The following is a 21,490-nucleotide window of genomic DNA, read 5'->3' on the forward strand; positions in this document are numbered from 1 at the left end:
TTACGGAAACAGCTGAACATATTCTGCTACGGTGTTTCTGGAACTCTAATAGAAGCGTATAGAAGTTAAAAAAAAGAATACTACATTGAGCAATGTTGTTTCTGTAGCTCCCAAGTTCCACAAACAGCATGGCTTGCTGCGCTATGCTGGTTTTGTCACTTCCATAAACTTCTATGAGAGTTCCGGAAACAGCGTAGCAAAAAAATGCTTGGCTGTTTCCAGAAAATCAGGCCACCTCATCAATCAGTTGCCGGAGTTCAGCGACAGAAGGTAGGACGCATTGGGCGCTATTCTAGAAATAGGTGCAGGTCCCAGAGGTGGGAATTTTTGTGGCATAGCCTGTGGACATAAATTGAAGAGAGTAACTGCAGCACTCAGGATAATCCAACGAAAATGTGTTTTAGGCCTCATTTACACGAACGTGATATACGTCCGTGCGACGCGCGTGCTTTTCACGCGGGTCGCACGGACCTATACAAGTCTATGGGGGCATGCAGACAGTCTGTGAGTTTTGCTCAGCGTGAGTGCGCTGAAAAAAACTCACGACATGTTCTAAATTTCTGAGTTTTTCGCGCATCACGCACCCATTGAAGTCAATGGGTGCGTGAAAACCACGAAGGTCGCACGGAAGCACTTCCGTGCGAACTGCGTGATTCGCGCAAGAGCTGTCAAACTCTGAATGTAAACAGAAAAGCACCACGTGCTTTTCTGTTTACAAACATCCAAACGGAGTGTCTTAGAGATGAGCGAACCGAACTTCACCGGGTTCGGCCGAACTCGTTTTGACCGAACACGGCAAAAAATGTTCCGGTACGCGACGTCAGGAGACAGTCACTGTCCAGGGTGCTGAAAGAGTTAAACTGGTTCAGCACCCTGGACAGTGACTTCTGATCACAATATACAAGACGTGTAAAAAAAAAAAAGAAGTTCTGACTTACCGATAACTCCCAGTCTGACCTCCCGGGATGACAATTCAGTCCAAGTGACAGCTGCAGCCAATCACAGGCCAAGCACAGGCTGCAGCCAATCACAGGCTGCAGCAGTCACATGGACTGCCGCGTCATCCAGGGAGGTGGGGCCGGATGTCAAGAGAGGGACGCGTCACCAAGGCAACGGCCGGGAGACCGGACTGGAGGAAGCAGGAACTTCTTGGTAAGTATGAACGTCTTTTTTTTATTCACAGGTTGCTGTATATTGTGATCGGAATTCACTGTCCAGGGTGCTGAAAGAGTTACTGCCGATCAGTTAACTCTTTCAGCACCCTGGACAGTGACTGACGTCGACTAGCCTCATCTCTATGATGGCGGCTGCGCGAAAATCACGCAGCCGCGCATCATACACGGATGACACACGGAGCTGTCAAGTGCCTTTTGCGCACGCAAAACGCTGCGTTTTTTTGCGTGCGCAGAACGCACACGCTTGTGTAAATGAGGCCTAATTCACCAAGCATAAAAACACTTGCAACGTTTCAACCCAACACGGGTCTTTATCTAGCATTAAGCTTTTATCATGCTTGATAAAGACCTGAGTTGGGTTGAAATGTTGCAAGTGTTTTTATGCTTGGTGAATAAAACACATTTTCGTTGGATTATCCTGAGGGCTGCAGTTTCTCTGCTTTAATTTGTGTACATTTGTTTCCCTTGGACCGGGTATTCTCTGCTGCATGCACCACCCATGATTGGGGAGTTGTTTTTTCCTACTGGTGAGAATTGACCTGGTTGTGCTGCTGATCTCTTGAACATATCCTGTGGATATGCTATATGTGTCTGAGATGGGAATACCTCTTTAAGGATCAAACATTTTTGGAATTTTATCGTACCATTCCAAAAGTCATAATTTTTTATTTCCCCATCAAGCTGTATAAGGGCTTGATGTTTGTGGGCCAAGTTGTATTTTTCAATGGACACATTTTGGGGTACATATAATTTGTAATAAGCTTCTATACATTGTTGGGAGCGATAATAAAATAAACAGCAATTCCGACATTTTTTAGGGTTTTTTTCTGCTGTTTACCACGCAGTAAAAATATTAGATTTACTTTATTCTATAGGTCGGTATTTTTAGTACTTTTTAGCACTTTTGCACAGTAAAATCTGGATAAAATTCATTATTGTGTCACAACATTTCGAGACCCATATTTTTTTTATTTTTCCATTTACAGTTTTCCATTGGAATGGCTTGGTTTTTTTTGCGGGAAAGGCTGTAGTTTTTATTGGTAAAATTGTTGGTGTACATATGAATTATTGATTCATTTTTTCATACTTTTTTTGAGGAATGCAAAACAGCAACTCTACCATTGTTTTTTTGTGTTCTTTTCTTCACTTTTTACCGTGCAGTAAAAATAACAAGTTAAGTTTATTCTACGTGTCGTTAGAATTGCAGTGGTACCAAATATGTATTTTTTCTATGGCGAACTATTTTTAGCTGATGGACTAACATAGGGAACTCCCTCCCTCTGTCAAACATCTCAGATGCCTCGGTCACTATTGACCTTGACATCGAAGGGCTTAAATGGCCCGGATTGGAGTTACACAACCGTTCAAAAGTTTGGGGTCACCCAGACAATTTTGTGTTTCCCATGAAAACTCACACTTATATTTATCACATGAACTTGCAAAATGACTAGAAAATATAGTCAAGACATTGACAAGGTTAGAAATAATGATTTTTATTTGAAACAATAATTTTCTCCTTCAAACTTTGCTTTCATCAAAGAATGCTCCATTTGCAGCAATTACAGCATTGCAGAACTTTGGCATTCTAGCTGTTAATTTGCTGAGGTAATCGGGCGAAATTTCACCCCATGCTTCCAGAAGGCCCTCCCACAAGTTGGATTGGCTTGATGGGCACTTCTTGCGTACCATACGGTCAAGCTGCTCCCACAACAGCTCTATGGGGTTGAGATCTGGTGACTGCGCTGGCCACTCCATTACAGATAGAATACCAGCTGCCTGCTTCTTCCCTAAATAGTTCTTGCATAATTTGGAGGTGTGCTTTGGGTCATTGTCCTGTTGTAGGATGAAATTGGCTCCAATCAAGCGCTGTCCACAGGGTATGGCATGGCGTTGCAAAATGGAGTGATAGCCTTCCTTATTCAAAATCCCTTTTACCTTGTACAAATCTCCCACTTTACCAGCACCAAAGCAGCCCCAGACCATCACATTACCTCCACCATGCTTGACAGATGGCGTCAGGCACTCTTCCAGCATCTTTTCAGTTGTTCTGCGTCTCACAAATGTTCTTCTGTGTGATCCAAACACCTCAAACTTCGATTCGTCTGTCCATAACACTTTTTTCCAATCATCCTCTGTCCAATGTCTGTGTGCTTTTGCCCATATTAATCTTTTCCTTTTATTAGCCAGTCTCAGATATGGCTTTTTCTTTGCCACTCTGCCCTGAAGGCCAGCATCCCGGAGTCGCTTCTTCACTGTAGACGTTGACACTGGCGTTTTGCAGGTACTATTTAATGAAGCTGCCAGTTGAGGACCTGTGAGGCGTCGATTTCTCAAACTAGAGACTCTAATGTACTTGTCTTGTTGCTTAGTTGTGCAGCGGGGCCTCCCACTTCTCTTTCTACTCTAGTTAGAGCCTGTTTCTGCTGTCCTCTGTAGGGAGTAGTACACACCGTTGTAGGAAATCTTCAGTTTCTTGGCAATTTCTTGCATGTAATAGCCTTCATTTCTAAGAACAAGTATAGACTGTCGAGTTTCACATGAAAGCTCTCTTTTTCTAGCCATTTTTAGGGTTTAACCTTACCCACAAATGTAATGCTCCAGATTCTCAACTAGCTCAAAGGAAGGTCAGTTTTATAGCTCCTCTAAACAGCAAAACTGTTTACAGCGGTGCTAACATAATTGCACAAGGGTTTTCAAGTGTTTTCTAATCATCCATTAGCCTTCTAACACAGTTAGCAAACACAATGTACCATTAGAACACTGGAGTGATGGTTGCTGGAAATCGGCCTCTATACACCTATGTAGATATTGCATTAAAAACCAGACGTTTGCAGCTAGAATAGTAATTTAGCACATTAACAATGTATTGAGTGTATTTCTGATTAATTTAATGTTATCTTCATTGAAAAAAACTGTGCTTTTCTTTCAAAAATAAGGAAATTTCTAAGTGACCCTAAACTTTTGAACGGTAGTGTATATCCGATCCTGGGCATTATGGCAGGAGCCCAGCTGTGAATCACTGCCGGGCTCCCGCTCTTGTGCCTGCATGATCACCATGATGTACATGTATGGCATGGTGCTTAAAAAAGGCATTCCATGACGTGCATGTACGTCAGGGTACAATAAGTGGTTAAATAAGTTGTCAAACTAAGAAACCATATTTTCATTTGAGTGCTTTCTAGATGTGGAGCTTATCACAAGGAGTTCTAAAATGGAAGTCGAATGGTGACACACCTAGAAAAGTAAACTATTAGGCCCAGTTCGCAATGAGTTTTTTGCAGGCAGAAAACAATCTGCCTCAAAATTCCAGATTTTGACCTGCCTGCGCTTTTTTGCAGCACTTTTCGCCCACTGCCATTGAAGCTAATGCAAGAACCGCGGACAAAGAATGCAGTGAAATATGCTCGGAAACGAGTGGTGCAGCTTCTTTCTGCCTCCAAGAAAGGACATGCCGCTTTTTTTCCCTGCGAATAGCTAAAGGCCACCCAGAAAAAGAACAAAAAACGCCTGTGCCTCCCTTTGAAATCAATGGGGGGCGATATAGACCGTTTTTTGGCGCTGATTCCGACTTGGTTTCCGCGTCAAACTCTGTGCCAAAAAACTGTGTGAACTAGGCCTTATACTCTCTGCAGTTGCAATCCACTCTTGCATCATGTGGTACCTTCTTTTTCTGAGTGTACTCATTGCACTGCATTGCATCTGATTAATGATACATTATTGCACATATTCATTTAAAAGTATCTTTTCCTGCAATTTACTAATATACTTTAGTTATAGAAAGGCTATTCTGAAGAGCGAGGCCTGCCTGAATACACACGATTTTGAGCTGCCTGCTTTTAAAATGTGTTACATGCAGATTTTGTCACGTATTCTGCCATGGTTTTGCCTTGGATATCATCCTTTGCATTGCAAAGGGTTAAATCTGCTGGGAAAATCTGCAGCATGCCCTAAACTCTGAACAGTTTTTTTTTTAAATTTCATCCACATGTATGTGCTTTTCTAAAATATATTTTTTATGTTTTCTAAGGTGAGATGAGCGCTTTAAATTATTTGCCGATAGCCTGAGACTGCACTACTGAGAGACTAGAGTTGCCTGCTTTCGAGAAGATTTTTCAAGGATATGTCAGCATGGTGAACCCCACAGATAATGACAGAGCGTAAAAGGCAGCCACAAAATAGAAACCTCATATTCATTGTCTCCTCATTCCAATCTCTACACACAGTGACTATGAGCAGCCACTTTTCTTTTCCTCTCGCAGCTCTAGTCTATGTAGTCTATGTACTGAGCACCAGCACACCACCATGGTGCCTAATGGCCAAACAAACTCTTGACTGTGTGAACGTATTGCCTGCTCTGCCAGGAGTCCAGGAGACATCTGGTAGGGTATGCAAGTATGTGGGAGATTCAGATAACATGTACCCTTCTGATTGCGGTGTTGTCATGGAGGCCTTATATGACTTCAAATGAACGTTTATATCATTATCTACATCCAATTTTCTTCATACTCTGCACCTGCCACCCCCCCCCTCTCCAATGACTTCTAAGGATTAGAACTTCTGATTCAGAGTGAGTGATTGATGCAGGAGGCAGCGAGAAGATGAGAAGTGCCTGAAAAGTTGTGAAAGAGGCATTTTTCTCTAATAATATATATTGGAAATTGTTTTATATTCACTTATACTATTGTTTGTTGAAAGGTTAGTGACCATTTAAGCGATCATATCACAGAATACAAGATATTATAAACAGTTTTCACATATTTAATGCACACTTAGGGCATGACCAGACGTGGCGGAATTGCTCTGCAAATCCGCAGCATACACGGTTCTCCAAAGCTTTCCACACCTTTTTCGTTAGGTTCGTTTACACGTTGCAGACAATTCCGCTGCGGAGCATAGGCTGCGGTGCGGAATTTGGTGTCCGCAGCATACATTGGTTGTTGCGGACGTGTAGCGGACTTGTTGCGGACTCATTGCGGAATTTCTCCATTGACTTCAATGGAGAGTCAAAATTCCGCAATGAAGTCCGCAGATGTTATGTGTGCTGCGGAGCGTATTTGTTTTACGAACATGATCTTTCTTCATTCTGGCTGGACCTATGTATTTCTAGGTCTACAGCCAGACTGAAGCCCCATGCACACTAATGTAAAAACGCCCGTAATCACGGAAGTCAATGGGGCTCCCGTAATTACGGGTGACTATGTGTGTGCACCCGTAATTACGGGAGCGTTGCTAGGCGACATCAGTAAATAGTCACTGTCCAGGGTGCTGAAAGAGTTAAGCGATCGGCAGTAACTGTTTCAGCACCCTGGACAGTGACTTCCGATCACAATATACATCAACCTGTAAAAAAAATAGAAGTTCATACTTACCGAGAACTCCCTGCTTCTTCCTCCAGTCCGGCCTCCCGGGATGACGTTTCAGTCCAAGTGACGGCTGCAGCCAATCACAGGCTGCAGCAGTCACATGGACTGCCGCGTCATCCAGGGAGGTCGGGCTGGATGTCAAGAGAGGGACGCGTCACCAAGGCAACGGCCGGGTAAGTATGAATTTCCTTAACTTTTACTAGGGAAAGGGCTGTCCCTTCTCTCTATCATGCACTGATAGAGAGAAGGGAAAGTACTTTCACCTCAATACGCAACGGCTAGTCCGCATCAATTTAATGCCCATTTTAGGCAGAGCCGCAACAGAATCTGCAACGCAGATTATGTGCGGCATTGATGCGGACAGTGGCGGAAGAAATACGCCACGTCTGGTCATGCCCTAATGGGCATTTTATAAATGTCCACTGTGGTCCCTAAACTCTACTGAAAGCATTTAGCAATTGTAATGGTAGGGGACATTCTATAGATAGGAAGATTTATAACAAAAAGTGTTACATTGTTATTTAATAATTCTGCCATAAAAATGAATAACTTTTCCCATATTCAGTTTGTCAGAGATGATACATACCAATTATATTTAGTCCCGAATCATAGTCAAAGCCATTAATTCCTTTAGTAATGTTCAGAGAGGTTGTCCTCAAATGGGGTTTGCCTTTTTCTCTCCAGGCCAAAATCACGGTGTTATTGTCACTTGTAGTACACGACAGAAATGCCTCTAAATGAGCGCTGTAAGTAACTGATGTCGAATACAGAAATATCCTCATTAGTTTAGCGCAAGATGCTATTTGATGTTACATCAATGTTAAAAAAATGTCAGACAAAATCAAAAATTATTTTTATTACCATGACGGATTGAAAATGTTGAAATAGTACTACAGTCACATTAAGGTCAATTAAAGAGCGGTTATATTTTTAATCAAACTATTCCTACTGAACCAAAATATTTCTTGAAACTATGTGTAGAAAAGTGCTGTCGCGTTCTGTGACTTTATTATACCATAATGTATGAAACATGTCTTTTTTTAAATGTACTGGAAATAGGAATATCAATCAGAAGGTTTTAGGTCAAAAGAGACAGGAGATTTCAGGTACACCTCTCTGAGCAATTAGATTACAATATTTCTGCAATGATAAGAGAGAAGTATTGTCAGATTCTAAGGAGAATAATGTTACTTGAAGCAATTCAAGCAAAACCAAAACCTATCCAGTAACCTTCCAGCAGCTAAATGCGATGTGATATTGTTCACCAAAAGGAGTAAAATATTGGAACATTAAAATGGCTCGAGGACTTTAAGTATTCAATCTTATTTTTATTAAATTGCCAATTGTTTCATGAAAAGTTCAATGTAGCAGTAGGCAACCTTAGCCTACTAAATATCTAAACCGTGCATCATCCTGTGACGGCTTCAGACTTGGAATAGCACTGGCTTTGTAGTCATAAAATGTAGTCTAGCATCTTTGTAATATACAGGGTGGGCCATTTATATGGATACACCTAAATAAAATGGGAATGGTTGGTGATATTAACTTCCTGTTTGTGGCACATTAGTATATGGAAGGGGGGACACTTTTCAAGCTGGGTGTTGACCATGGTGGCCATTTTGAAGTCGGCCATTTTGTATCCAACTTTAGTTTTTTCAATGGGAAGAGGGTCATGTGACGCATTAAACTTATCGAGAATTTCACAAGAAAAACAATGGTGTCCTTGGTTTTAACGTTACTTTATTTTTTCATGAGTTATTTACAAGTTTCTGACCACTTATAAAATGTGTTCAAAGTGCTGCCCATTGTGTTGGATTGTCAATGCAACCCTCTTCTCCCACTCTTCACACACTGATGTGGTAGCTAGTTGAGTCATTTAGCACATTAACAATGTATAGAGTGTATTTCTGATTAATTTAATGTTCTCTTCATTGAAAAAAACTGTGCTTTTCTTTCAAAAATAAGGAAATTTCTAAGTGACCCTAAACTTTTGAACGGTAGTGTAGGTACACTTGATCTTCACTATGATTTTTCTGTATAGGTATTATATTATTTATGTATTTATTTATTTATATTTATTTAGGAAGAGTGTCCTTAGTTTATGCATAAGAAGAAGTATAAATTTTGGAGTAGTGCGCAGCAAGTCTTATTGCACAATGAAGCATATTGTAGTAGCTCATCGACAAAGCCTTTCAGAGCCACTTCACCTAATGTCAAATTAATATTGCATGTTCACAACTCAAGGCCTTGCATTGTTGATTGTATTCATGTATAAAGGTAATTTACGTGGAGATGCTCTTTAAAGAGCATTTCCCTATAAAAAAAACATGTATATATATATATATTTTTTTTTATATATATATATATATATATACACATACATACATATATATATATATATATATATATATATATATATATATATATATATATATATATATATATATACTTATAAGGACTAAAATGGAAAGATGTTGTGAGCTTTGGAACCTGTTACACAAACTCAGAAATAGCTTTATAGAATTTTGAAAGACTTTACCCATAAAGACAATTCAGGGGCTTTCTTATGGAAATGGCTTGTCTGGTTTGGAAAAACTATTTTCAAATACCCTTTTAGGAAATTCTGAGTTAATAAAAGGGAATCCCCTGTTCAGGACCCTCATCTCGTCAGTCTACCCTACAAAGATTCCAAAGAGTGTCCCTATCAGACTCATTGATTTCAATAGTACCACTCTGACAGGACTATTGATTTCAATAGTCCCATGTAATGCTTCATTTCCCCTGTGGTGGTGGTGCTGCAGGGGAATTGAACACTTACTGCTGAATGCCCCCGCAGATTACAACTGATCACTGGAGTTGGTCACCCTGGGTGCATGAATATGTGATTCATGCAAGACATTCAACCAGGAAAACTCAAAATAATGGTGGACCTCACAGGTGCCTTAGAGGAGCCATAATCTACTAGTCCAGGCAATGTAATATAGGTGTCTATGGCTGCATGGAAGAATGTGGCCAATTTAAGAATAGCCTTATTCACATTCTTGGCTGTATTAAGGGGAATGAGTTCCTTGAGTTTGGCGCTAATCAGATCATCCCATCCTTTTAGAGAGAAGCAATGTGATAATTTTTTTTACTAAGCAGTAGTACATTACCTTCTCGCACCCAATTGTTTTCATGGAGTCCGTGTTTTTCAATAGAGCAACATTTATGAAATCCACAAATCAATTCTTTCCAGGTAATGTACAGAGTAGTCTGTTGATCCTCTGTAGAATTAGCCGGCCGCTCAAACAAGGAGATCATAGCTGCTGAGAAACAGATAGCCTGGACCTATAGACACAAGAAGCCACGTTACCACAATCACAGGCAATACATTCTAATAAAGCTGGCCATGCACTTAAGATTAGGCTATGCCACATTGCGGCTGATTAATTATACGTTGGATCATTCGTACAAATGGTCCAGCCATCAATATGCCAGTCTAAACTGGTAGAACAGGGGCATAATTATTAGTATTATTGGGAGCTCTGGTGACAGATTTTTCTTCATGCTATATGTTGGCGACAGAGTTTTCATGTAACTGGCCGATCATGCCACAGATGCATAGTATCAGCTGAAAAATTCAACATGATATCAGCCATTGTGAACGTTCTCATAAAATTTGAACAAAAATAATCTTCTGAAGTGATCGAAATCTTTCATTTCGGACGACTTTCATCTAATGCGTACAACCAACTTTAGCTTTTAACATGAAAACGAGACATGGGCAACATTTATTGACTAAAAAATCAACTGTATTGCTAACTCCACCTGCCCATTAACATCTCCAAATGTAAGTATAGCATCATTGCCATCATCTGGGTTGTTCCAGTAATCCATGCATATTGGCGTGGCAGGTAATCCTCGCAGTTTATACTGGCAAAACAAGTCCTGCTTTGAATTGAGATCATAGAAACATATTTCCTTACTGGTGAAAGCAACTGCAACCTACGGAATGAAGAACAGTAAAAATTAAAATATGGAACTATAATATGAAGATAAATGTAGGGTTTGTGCATGGTCTCGGATGCCACTCCAAATATTAAGGCCTCATACAGAAAATGAAAGTTGGACTCCCCAAAAGGTTTAATCACATGGCGGTCAGGTGTAGGCTGAGAATTGTCATATAGCCCCGTAACTGCCACGTTATATGTTCCTTTACTTCAGTGATCTTTTTTCATTTGAAGGAGTTGAATATGAAGGAAATTTAATATATCTTAACTATATGCATATATTATATATATATATATATATATATATATATATATATATATATATATATACACTACCGTTCAAAAGTTTGGGTTCACCCAGACGATTTTGTGTTTTCCATGAAAACTCACACTTATATTTATCAAATGAGTTGCAAAATGACTAGAAAATATAGTCAAGACATTGACAAGGTTAGAAATAATGATTTTTATTTGAAATAATAATTTTCTCCTTCAAACTTTGCTTTCGTTAAAGAATGCTCCATTTGCAGCAATTACAGCATTGCAGACCTTTGGCATTCTAGCTGTTAATTTGCTGAGGTAATCGGGAGAAATTTCACCCCATGCTTCCAGAAGCCCCTCCCACAAGTTGGATTGGCTTGATGGGCACTTCTTGCGTACCATACGGTCAAGCTGCTCCCACAACAGCTCTATGGGGTTGAGATCTGGTGACTGCGCTGGCCACTCCATTACAGATAGAATACCAGCTGCCTGCTTCTTCCCTAAATAGTTCTTGCATAATTTGGAGGTGTGCTTTGGGTCATTGTCCTGTTGTAGGATGAAATTGGCTCCAATCAAGCGCTGTCCACAGGGTATGGCATGGCGTTGCAAAATGGAGTGATAGCCTTCCTTATTCAAAATCCCTTTTACCTTGTACAAATCTCCCACTTTACCAGCACCAAAGCAACCCCAGACCATCACATTACCTCCACCATGCTTGACAGATGGCGTCAGGCACTCTTCCAGCATCTTTTCAGTTGTTCTGCATCTCACAAATGTTCTTTGTGTGATCCAAACACCTCAAACTTTGATTCGTCTGTCCATAACACTTTTTTCCAATCTTCCTCTGTCCAATGTCTGTGTGCTTTTGCCCATATTAATCTTTTCCTTTTATTAGCCAGTCTCAGATATGGCTTTTTCTTTGCTACTCTGCCCTGAAGGCCAGCATCCCGGAGTCGCCTCTTCACTGTAGGCGTTGACACTGGCGTTTTGCGGGTACTATTTAATGAAGCTGCCAGTTGAGGACCTGTGAGGCGTCTATTTCTCAAACTAGAGACTCTAATGTACTTGTCTTGTTGCTCAGTTGTGCAGCGGGGCCTCCCACTTCTCTTTCTACTCTGGTTCGAGCCTGTGTGTGCTGTCCTCTGAAGGGAGTAGTACACACCGTTGTAGGAAATCTTCCGTTTCTTGGCAATTTCTCGCATGGAATAGCCTTCATTTCTAAGAACAAGAATAGACTGTCGAGTTTCACATGAAAGCTCTCTTTTTCTAGCCATTTTGAGAGTTTAATCGAACCCACAAATGTAATGCTCCAGATTCTCATCTAGCTCAAAGGAAGGTCAGTTTTATAGCTCCTCTAAAGAGCAAAACTGTTTACAGCGGTGCTAACATAATTGCACAAGGGTTTTCAAGTGTTTTCTAATCATCCATTAGCCTTCTAACACAGTTAGCAAACACAATGTACCATTAGAACACTGGAGTGATAGTTGCTGGAAATTGGCCTCTATACACCTATGTAGATATTGCATTAAAAAACAGACGTTTGCAGCTAGAATAGTCATTTAGCACATTAACAATGTATAGAGTGTATTTCTGATTAATTTAATGTTATCTTCATTGAAAAAAACTGTGCTTTTCTTTCAAAAATAAGGAAATTTCTAAGTGACCCTAAACTTTTGAACGGTAGTGTATATATATATATATATATATATATATATATATATATATATATATATATATATATATTATAGGGGCTGTGTTTTTCTTACTTTTTACACAGCTATATAGTTCTCTCTACCGGCAGGGCTTAACACATATGGATTTCTATGTCACCCATTGGGTTTACCTTATGCAGTGAGCTCTCCCTAGTGGTGGCTGTAGGCTGTCAGAAGTTTATCAATTGTATTACAGTGAGCAGGAGATTTCAATATCCAAGGAAAACTGAGCTTTGATCCCCTTAAAGTTATATGATGCAGTTCCTAGGTAGAAAGCTGTCGGTGCCCTAATGCTCTGGGTCCTTGGGCAGTGCCAGATTGCTCAAATGCACAGTTCTCCCCTGACTGTGGTGTATTATTTTATCCTATTTTGGTAAAAAATATGACCATTAGCAAACCTTGCGTTATAAGTGTAAATCTTGTATATCTTGGGTGCAGGGAACTATTTTAGGCCCATTTGTAGAGGAACAAGAGGAACTCTCATTATCCACTAGATTCTCTAGCATGGACTATCATTCCCACCATCCCAAAGGTAACTGATTGCCATTTCCAATAAAGGGGAAAGAGCATTAACGTTATGACAACATAATCCATCACTTTCGAATGCTAACGAGCGAGCATGCATGATAATCGCTGAATGTAAATAGGTGCAGCGACTGAACGACTAGCGATGAAACGCTCTTTGTTCATGTTGAAAATAGTTTATGCAACATTTTTATCGTTGGTCATTATGTCATTGGGGTATGTAAAGATGAAAAGTTTGATCCATAGACAACATATGAAATTATTAAAGAGGCGCACTCACCAAATTTTCTTCTAATATACTACAGGTGTCAATGACATTCAATTAATTTAAAACGACAATTCAGCTGATAACTTATTGTGTGAATGCTTATCTGTAATCACCGTTAAATCGCTTACAGCAATTGTAGAGGTGATTGCTAATACAAATATCTTCTCGTATAAATGGACCTTTAGTGTTAGTTTTTGTTCCATCACATTCCTTTTGTTTTTGATGGTCAGAATAGCGTACAGTAACATACTACCCTATTTCTCTGACAGCCCTGGTTTCGTTGTGAACATATGTTATTCTGACTTATCTGGTCCCTGATATTGGAAGTGAAAGGAACCCCACTGGACCACTTTCGTAATTCCCAGAGTTTTATGGAGCGGCATCATGCAACCTTAACTGGCAGTCTATACAGACCTTATCTTAATGCACATGTGCTTATAAAAAGGAATGGGCAATTCATACTAGTGATCGTGTGGTGCCCGTCCCCCCACAGTAGTTTAACTCTGTAAATAGTTGATAAATGGAAATTGTGGGGGGAAACCCTTTTACGTGTACGGTCAGTTGGGTGATTTATGTGACTTTATGCTGTGGTAGTATTTGGATCAGAAGTTTTCCCGCTCTTTTACAGCTAGGTGACTGAACAAATAAACCATGAGTTCAGGTAACTAGTTGCTCTTTGCTTACTTCACTTATGGGTATTCCATAACCTATGAAAAAGTATAATAGATGTGTTGTTTTTGTATTTCAATTTATCCTTTTCAGTGACATTGCTCGTTTATTTAGCCTTTTCTACATAGACTGTCAATTTCATTTATTGATTATGTCCCCGTACCTAAGCCGTGCCAGCACAGGGCACATGCTTCACATTGTGCAGAGCCTACCTGACAGAAAAAATGAATAAAGCCCACAATGTAACCCTCCGCCCTTTCCTTATTGATATATGCATTACTTATATTTACATCCATATTTACCTTGTTTACATTGGCCAGAAACACCAAGCTGGTAGCCCATAAATCTTTCAGCTTGACGGTATCTGTGCTGATCCGCAGGCTTCTTTGTAGTTTTAAATTCTCTCCCCAGACTCCCAGTAATCCATCTTTGCTCAAAGTTACGTAGCGGCAAGAACCTTTCAAATAAACTACTTTTTGGATGTTTTCCTTGTGAATTAATGGAAGGCTGCGAATATCCTTCCACTGGGGAATTACTGATGATTTCACTCGTTCATCTTTCTCGTAAAGCTCAAGCAGCATGAAGGATGTTAATTTGTCCCAATCAATGAAACCTTCACGACTCACATCTATCTTATCAAATAAATCGCCGTATTCTTCTTTCATACCGTGCCCCACGGCTGCATATGTTCTCTCCATGAATTCCTCCTTGCTCATGCATTCTGGTGGATTTAGCTCTGGGGACTGGGAGAAGACATATACATGATAACTTTTCATAGCTATTACAATATTGTGACAAATTAGGAAAATGTGATTACATCAAAATATTTTACATTTCTGTAGCCATTACTAGAGGTTGGCGAACTGCAGTTTCTCAAAGTTGGCCAATTGAATGTCAAAATCGGAATATTGATTTTTCCATTTTTAGTGATGGCTAAAGAACTGTCCATCAATGTAGGAAATGTAAATTGTAAAGTTAGCAGATCTATTTGCTCATCTGTATTGAAGAGACCTGTAACCATGTTCTTTTTATGTCCTAAATTAAAAAAGTTATGGAAAGTCTAATATAGTTCATAGTTATAATATCTTCTCCGACAGTCAATCATTTTAATTCATGCCGTCGTCAGGCCTAGGTTTGTGTAGTGCTGTGAACATTTCACATTCTCAGCTCAGTGCAGGTTTATTTGTGGGCTGGAGTGACATATTTAAAGTGGAACTCTTTTTATAGGTGGTGGGGCTACGGATTTCTCATACAGACATCCAACTCCCTTGCTTTCCTTCACACCGCCATGTGCTCTATTAGGGCATAAGTACATCATAGTGCCCCCCACTGGACTAATCCGTCATTGAGAGAGGAGATTTGCTACAGAGAGTGGCTATTGCTCTGGTGGGCCCGGCATTCTGGGTAATACCACATTTACCATACAGTGTTGCAGCAAGGGAAAAATCCAGGCACTCACAGCTTCTTAGCAGCTGAACATTAAGGGCTTGTCCACGCACAACGGAATTGTTGCAGAAAATTTAGGAGATGGTGACATCTTCTCTGAAAAACGCAGTAATTCTGGACACTTTCCGTAGCAGGAATTGACATGCTGCGGTCCGAAAAATACACACTGCAGGTCAATTGTGGCTCGGAAATTTTATGCAGCATGTGGATGAGATTGTTTAAATCTCATCAACTATGCTGCTACTGTATTCTGCTGCGTTTTTTCTGGCCGAAATCTCGTGTGGACGAGCTCATCTAGAAGGTGCAGATATTTTCTGCACGTAAATTGACCTGTGATGCATATTTTCAAATCCGCATTTCAATTTATCCTGCGTTTTTGCTCGCAAATTGTATCTAACTAGCTTTTCAGAAAAACACACCCAAAACTGCAGCTAAAACTCCACCTATTTCGGCAGTAAAATTTAAAAAACGCACCTAAAAAGGCATGAAAAGACGCACCATTAGGTGGGGTTTTTGTTGAAAAATTACATACGTATACCTGCGGTTTTGATGCAGATTTTCTGCATCAAATTGCGCAACTTGTGCTTTCAGCCTAAGGGTTTCAGCAGCTGGACCCTTGCAACCAACTGATGGCCTCAGTTGTTACGGTTAAATAACAAGTTTTTATCGAATGAATTGTTGTTTGGCAGGATAATACAGCAACAATCCCGTCCAGGTGTGTTTTTAATTTCCGCATAGAGCTAAGAGATAAACATTTGTTCTTGATGTTTTTCCCTGGAACTGTCATTTTTTGGTTTACTTTAAAGGATTACAAAAATAGGTCATCATTTTCCTAGAAACAGCACCACACTTGCCCATAGGATGTGACTAGTATGGGCCCAGCCCATTACCTTGAACTGACTTGCTACACTTTTCCTTTTTGCCAGCTCTCATACTTCTTAGCCATTGTTCTACCTAATGGAAACTTTGTAGTTATGTTGACTATTAGATTTAGGTCTAAACTAAAAGAAAGTAATTGATGCAATGGCGGAAGACCACGCAGCTGCTACGGGTCCTGTAAGTCGGGGGTGCCCAAGAACTAATGCCCCCCACCCCATCAATCTTATGCAATGCCCAGCCCTGTTATGTCTTTCAACCCTCTGTGTGTCATGCTCTGTTGCCTGTCTCTCTATTTAGTGATTATCACAAAGACCAGTCGAGTCTTGTGACCTTTCTGGAGCACTCCATCGAAGTCGTGCTACTCATGCTTCCTTATGGCGCTGGTACTCTCAGCTCCAGCCACAAGGCTGGCGTCCGCAGCAATCAGGAAGATTAGCGCCGAGGAGGCACTTTAGGCGGACAACACAGTGGGCGACTCTATTTAATCAATGTGTTTCTGATGTTTGTTTTTTCTTGGGCACTTTGTGAGTGTGTGTGTCCCCGAGTTGAAGGGGCAGGGGACCTGAAGCTGCATTAAAGGAGGGAACTTGCCGGCATTATATGGGAAACATGTGTTGCAAATAAAGGAGGCTTTTTGTGGCTACAGCTAATATGGTATGGGGGGAAACTGTATGAGACTAGTGGCGTGGCTAGCACACTGAGGGGCAAATTATGCAATGAAGGGGGCTAATTGTGGCTTTTACTATTGGGGAATGGAGAAAATTGTCTGGCAGTAAGGGGTTATTGTGGCTAAACACCGTTGGGCCAGATGGGAAACGGGACGACACTAATGCGGTGGCATGGCTGGCAATATGATGGTAACATATTGGAAAAAAGAGGGCAAACTGAGGCTGGCACTACTGGGACAAAAGTTTTTTATGTTTTTGGGTTGGCCCAATTCTGACTTTTGCCACGGGGCCTATGATTTTAATGTACGCCAGTCAACAAAGTATCTAAATTCTGTAATGGGTAAACTGGGGCATGAGTAGTGAGTGTCTACCGATGTAATGGATCAAACACACATATAATCTGTTGTAATTTGTTGTTGACCTCAATTCTATGCACCATCTGGATGGGGACTATAGCACTGAACCCCTGATTCATGAATAAAATGCCAGAATTACAACACTGCCACAACTACTGTGACACTTAAACAGCTAAGGCAGTAGACAAGGATGTGTGGGGGAGGAACGTCAATTTTTCTAACAATGAAAAGTTATACGTCAACTGCTTCTAAATAACCAAGTAGTCGAATATTAAAAACTATAAAAGGGACTTAAGGAACTATGTTTTTTATTTTATTTTCAGAGAAATGTTCTTTAAAGTTTTTCTTTGGTCAAATTTAGTCATTTTACAGCATACCTGTACTTTAACCCATATTTCACAGTATAAATTTACTGGAGAAACATTATTTACTTATTGTGAAAGTCATTCAAATAATGTTTAAATTAATTCATTTTGTGCAGCGGCCATCTTGCCTCGAGTTTTCATCTTGTTTTTTTTGTAATGAATAAAAGTCTTTACTCCTTTAAGGCAGGTTTTTATGTTTCTATGTTGAGCTAGCTTTCACCTTGGTTCCCATACGAGGCTTGGAAGGAAGGAACAGGGAGTGAGATGGGAGGAGGGAGACACATTCACATAGGCAATATGGGTATGTCTCCCCCATCTTAATAGAACAATCAATTGTATGCTTGCCAAGAAAGATAAGGCACCTGCAAACCCCCATGTGTGAAGAATTATAATAATGCATTTGGAATGTATCGTATGTCTGTAATTGGCTGATTGAAATATTGTCACATTGCCTCTGATTGGTTAACCTCAAGCCTACACCCCTTTTGAATGATATTATTGTAATGGAGTTTGGCAATAAAATGTAGAGGAGTATTTTGAGCATACCAGCAGCGTCTGTGTGTTATTGCTCCTCCGATATATCGATAAAACATGATTGGAAACTGGATAAATCACTGGAGGGCGGGTATCGGTTGACATACCCATTACAGATTTCAGTCTAATATATTTTGGCCCGTGATTGCGTCAACGCTTATATATCAAATTATTTACGGCAGGCAAAAGATGCTGTTTCAAGGAACGCTTCAATAATGATCACTGCATGTAAACATGACCATATACTGGAGGATAATTCTGAAGTGAAGATTTCAAATTGATTTAGCTTTTGGAGTGTTCACTTTCTTGTCTCTGCTGGCAATCAGATTTTTGGGAAAACGTGGAAACTTAATCCTCTGGTCTGGAAATTTATCAGACATTTATATACATTTATGATGTTAATTGACAAATGTTCAGCTACTGAATCAGATCTATGGATGGAAAAACCTAAAGGCTATGAAAACCCATGATGGCATATATTTTATAAAATGTATTGTATGTATTTTCTGATACTAAGCACTTTTCTAATATACTTTTAATTTATTATGCTTTATTTCAGCGCTGCAGCGTCTACTGTATGTATCCTCTTTACGCATAAACCGCAGAACAATGTTGTTAGCCAAATCTGTCAGTGAGCTGGACTGACGGCTCTACTGACAGCGGCTCCTGTGTGCCTTTGACACCTCTTCTTGATCAACTTAGATTTCATCAGTATAAGGGTATGTTCACACGCAGAGTCAAAAACATCTCAGAATACGGAGCGGTTTTCAAGAGAAAACAGCTCCTGATTTTCAGACGTTTTTTGTGCCACTCGCGATTTTTGCTGCGTTTTTTTATGGCCGTTTTTGGAGCTTTTTTCAATATAGTCTATGGAAAACGGCTCCAAAAACGTCCCAAGAAGTGTTCTGCACTTCTTTTTCGTGCCCATTTTTTTACGCGTAGAAAAACGCTCCGTCGGAACAGAACGCCGTTTTCCCATTGAAATCAATGGGCAGATGTTTGGAGGCGTTCTGCTTCCGATTTTTCAGCCATTTTTCAGGCATTTACGACCATGTGAACATACCTTTAGGGTTAGATAAGGTATCAGAGCCGCTGTCAGTCTTTAAAATGTATTCCATTTGTAACAAGTTATCACCTATGCACTCGATAGGTGATAAATGATAGATCAGCGGGGATCCGACCACTGTGAGCATATGCCCTGCCACTCCATTCACAGTCTACGGGAACTGACTGAAATTGCTAAGTTCTGTGCTCGGCAGTTTTCCTCAGTGCCATAGACTTTGATGAAGCGGTGCAATGTGCATGCTCGTCCACTGCTCTATTCAACTCCTCCCATTAAGCGGTCTCACTGCCATGGAGAATGGGGGTCCCTGTTCTGGCAATCAGTGGCGGCCCAGCAGTCGTTCTCCCACCGATCGAACAGTTATCCCCTATCCATTGGATAGGTATAAACTGCTAAAAATGCTCTACCACCGGAATACCCCTTTAAGCTGGCCATACACTAATGATTTCAGTCATACACTATCTCTTGATCTTGGTCAGCCCCTTTTTTATGACACCAAATATCATTTTAGATGCCAACTAAATGCAGATGTCTATCAAAAACTTGCATGATGGATATTTTCGGTCGCAGTTCAGTCATAGTTCTTGTCATATTTGAGAAATCTGCCATAAAGAATGACAGATCTGCAGCAATATGAATGTACCACTATATTGTCCTGAACTGATAAATCTGAGACCTATTTGCAATTTATTTGGATTTTGTCATTGTAATAGAAGGCATTGTTGTCCATAGTGACAATCCAACCAGGTCGTCTATAAACGACTACTCATTCATTGCTAGCTTTAAGGCCCTTTTACACCAGTCGATAAGCGGCCATCATTGATCGGCGCTCGCTTGCTCCTGTCACACGGATGGGGACGAGCGGTCTTATCATGCGGTATTATCATGTCGGCAGCGCGTCTCCCTGTTTACACAGGGAGATGTGCTGCCGACAGCGATAATATTTCACTTTTTTAAAACAATACGACCAGCAGATGATCGAGCGTTTACTCGTTCATCTGCTGATCGTTCCCCGGTTTACACAGGGCAATTATCGGCAACGAGCGTTATATTAACGCTCGTCTGCCCAATAATCATCCTGTGTAAAACTCCCTTTAGTGCCTATGACAAAATTCTTTGGCATTCATAGGTAAATAGCTGGACCAGCGAAGAGCAAATGTAAAGTGCATGACATATGAAAACTTTAAAGGACTCTTGTGGTCAGTCATTTTTAAGGAATAACAGCAATATATTCCTTGTTTATCTATTATTTGTTCTTACCTTAAACAGATTTTGAATTTTGGTAAAATCCTTTATGCTAAGCTTGTTTTCAATTGATTCCCCTAGATGTCTGCCACCGTCTGAACTTTCTTCACTTGCCAGAGCTGCTGCAGGAGAGCTGGGATGTCGTTCAATAACAGGAGGATTTTGGTTGTTCATCTCTTCCTCCTAATCAAATCCTCTGAGCTTTAGCATTAGTCCTGAATTATAAAAAGCACCACAAATATAAGCAGCACAATTATTAAAAGGCCATACGTTTGATAAAATTGGTCAGAGACCAAGGCGTTACATAGCTCAGTAAACAGGTAAAGTCATGTTTGACAGTTGTCTTCAGTCCCTTGATTTTCTGGGTGTACAGGAATGTTTTTGTCTTCATTTCCCGGCTTCTTGTTACTTAGCAACTTTACACAAAGCAGGACAACGCTGTCCCGTAACTGCACAAACACAAGCAGGGCTGGAATATATTGCTCTAAGCATTGATCTGGACAGAGGACTGAAGGAAACTAAGGTTCTATTTTAAGAGTAATAGACTGTAAGTAGTATAATGTGCCCCCTGTAAGAATATCAGAAGTCACAAAAAAGTCCCATTACCATATGAAAGCACGAGAGCGTGGGCGCTTATAATTTATAGAAGAGGTTAACATTATTACTTATAATACACACCGCAGCTGCTGCAAAATCTCTTTTGAAGATTAAGGCGGAGATTCCTATCCACCATTGATTGATGTGAAACACTCTCATCATTTTCACAAAGAATGATTGCAGCAGCTGAGTTGTGTACTATGTACTTTTTATACGAGATGTAGTTCCAATATTTTGAGGTGCACAGCTTGTCGCACATAATTATAATTGGTATATTTCCAAAAGCATACAGTTGGCACTCTACATATAGGTTCTACATACCCTGGTTCCATCTGGTTTCTCAAGGGTTACTTTTTTGCATTGCTGATAGCTACA

General features: G+C 40.3%; 1 protein-coding gene across 1 annotated transcript in view; it reads right to left on the reverse strand.

Annotated features, from left to right (window-relative positions):
• Window positions 1–20,699, reverse strand: part of WDR49 (WD repeat domain 49) — a 101,503-nt gene extending 80,804 nt beyond the window's left edge. Inside the window, exons 1-5 of the mRNA XM_075864031.1 lie at window positions 20,534–20,699; window positions 14,265–14,705; window positions 10,346–10,522; window positions 9,691–9,865; window positions 7,125–7,292 (exon numbers count right to left, since the gene is read on the reverse strand). Of these exons, the coding sequence (XP_075720146.1) occupies window positions 7,125–7,292; window positions 9,691–9,865; window positions 10,346–10,522; window positions 14,265–14,705; window positions 20,534–20,692 (1,120 nt within the window). The 5' untranslated portion in view covers window positions 20,693–20,699. The remainder of the gene's footprint in view (window positions 1–7,124; window positions 7,293–9,690; window positions 9,866–10,345; window positions 10,523–14,264; window positions 14,706–20,533) is intronic.
• Window positions 20,700–21,490: the final 791 nt, after the last annotated feature.

Source organism: Rhinoderma darwinii, chromosome 4 (assembly GCF_050947455.1).
Source record: "Rhinoderma darwinii isolate aRhiDar2 chromosome 4, aRhiDar2.hap1, whole genome shotgun sequence".
Classification (NCBI taxonomy): domain Eukaryota; kingdom Metazoa; phylum Chordata; class Amphibia; order Anura; family Rhinodermatidae; genus Rhinoderma; species Rhinoderma darwinii.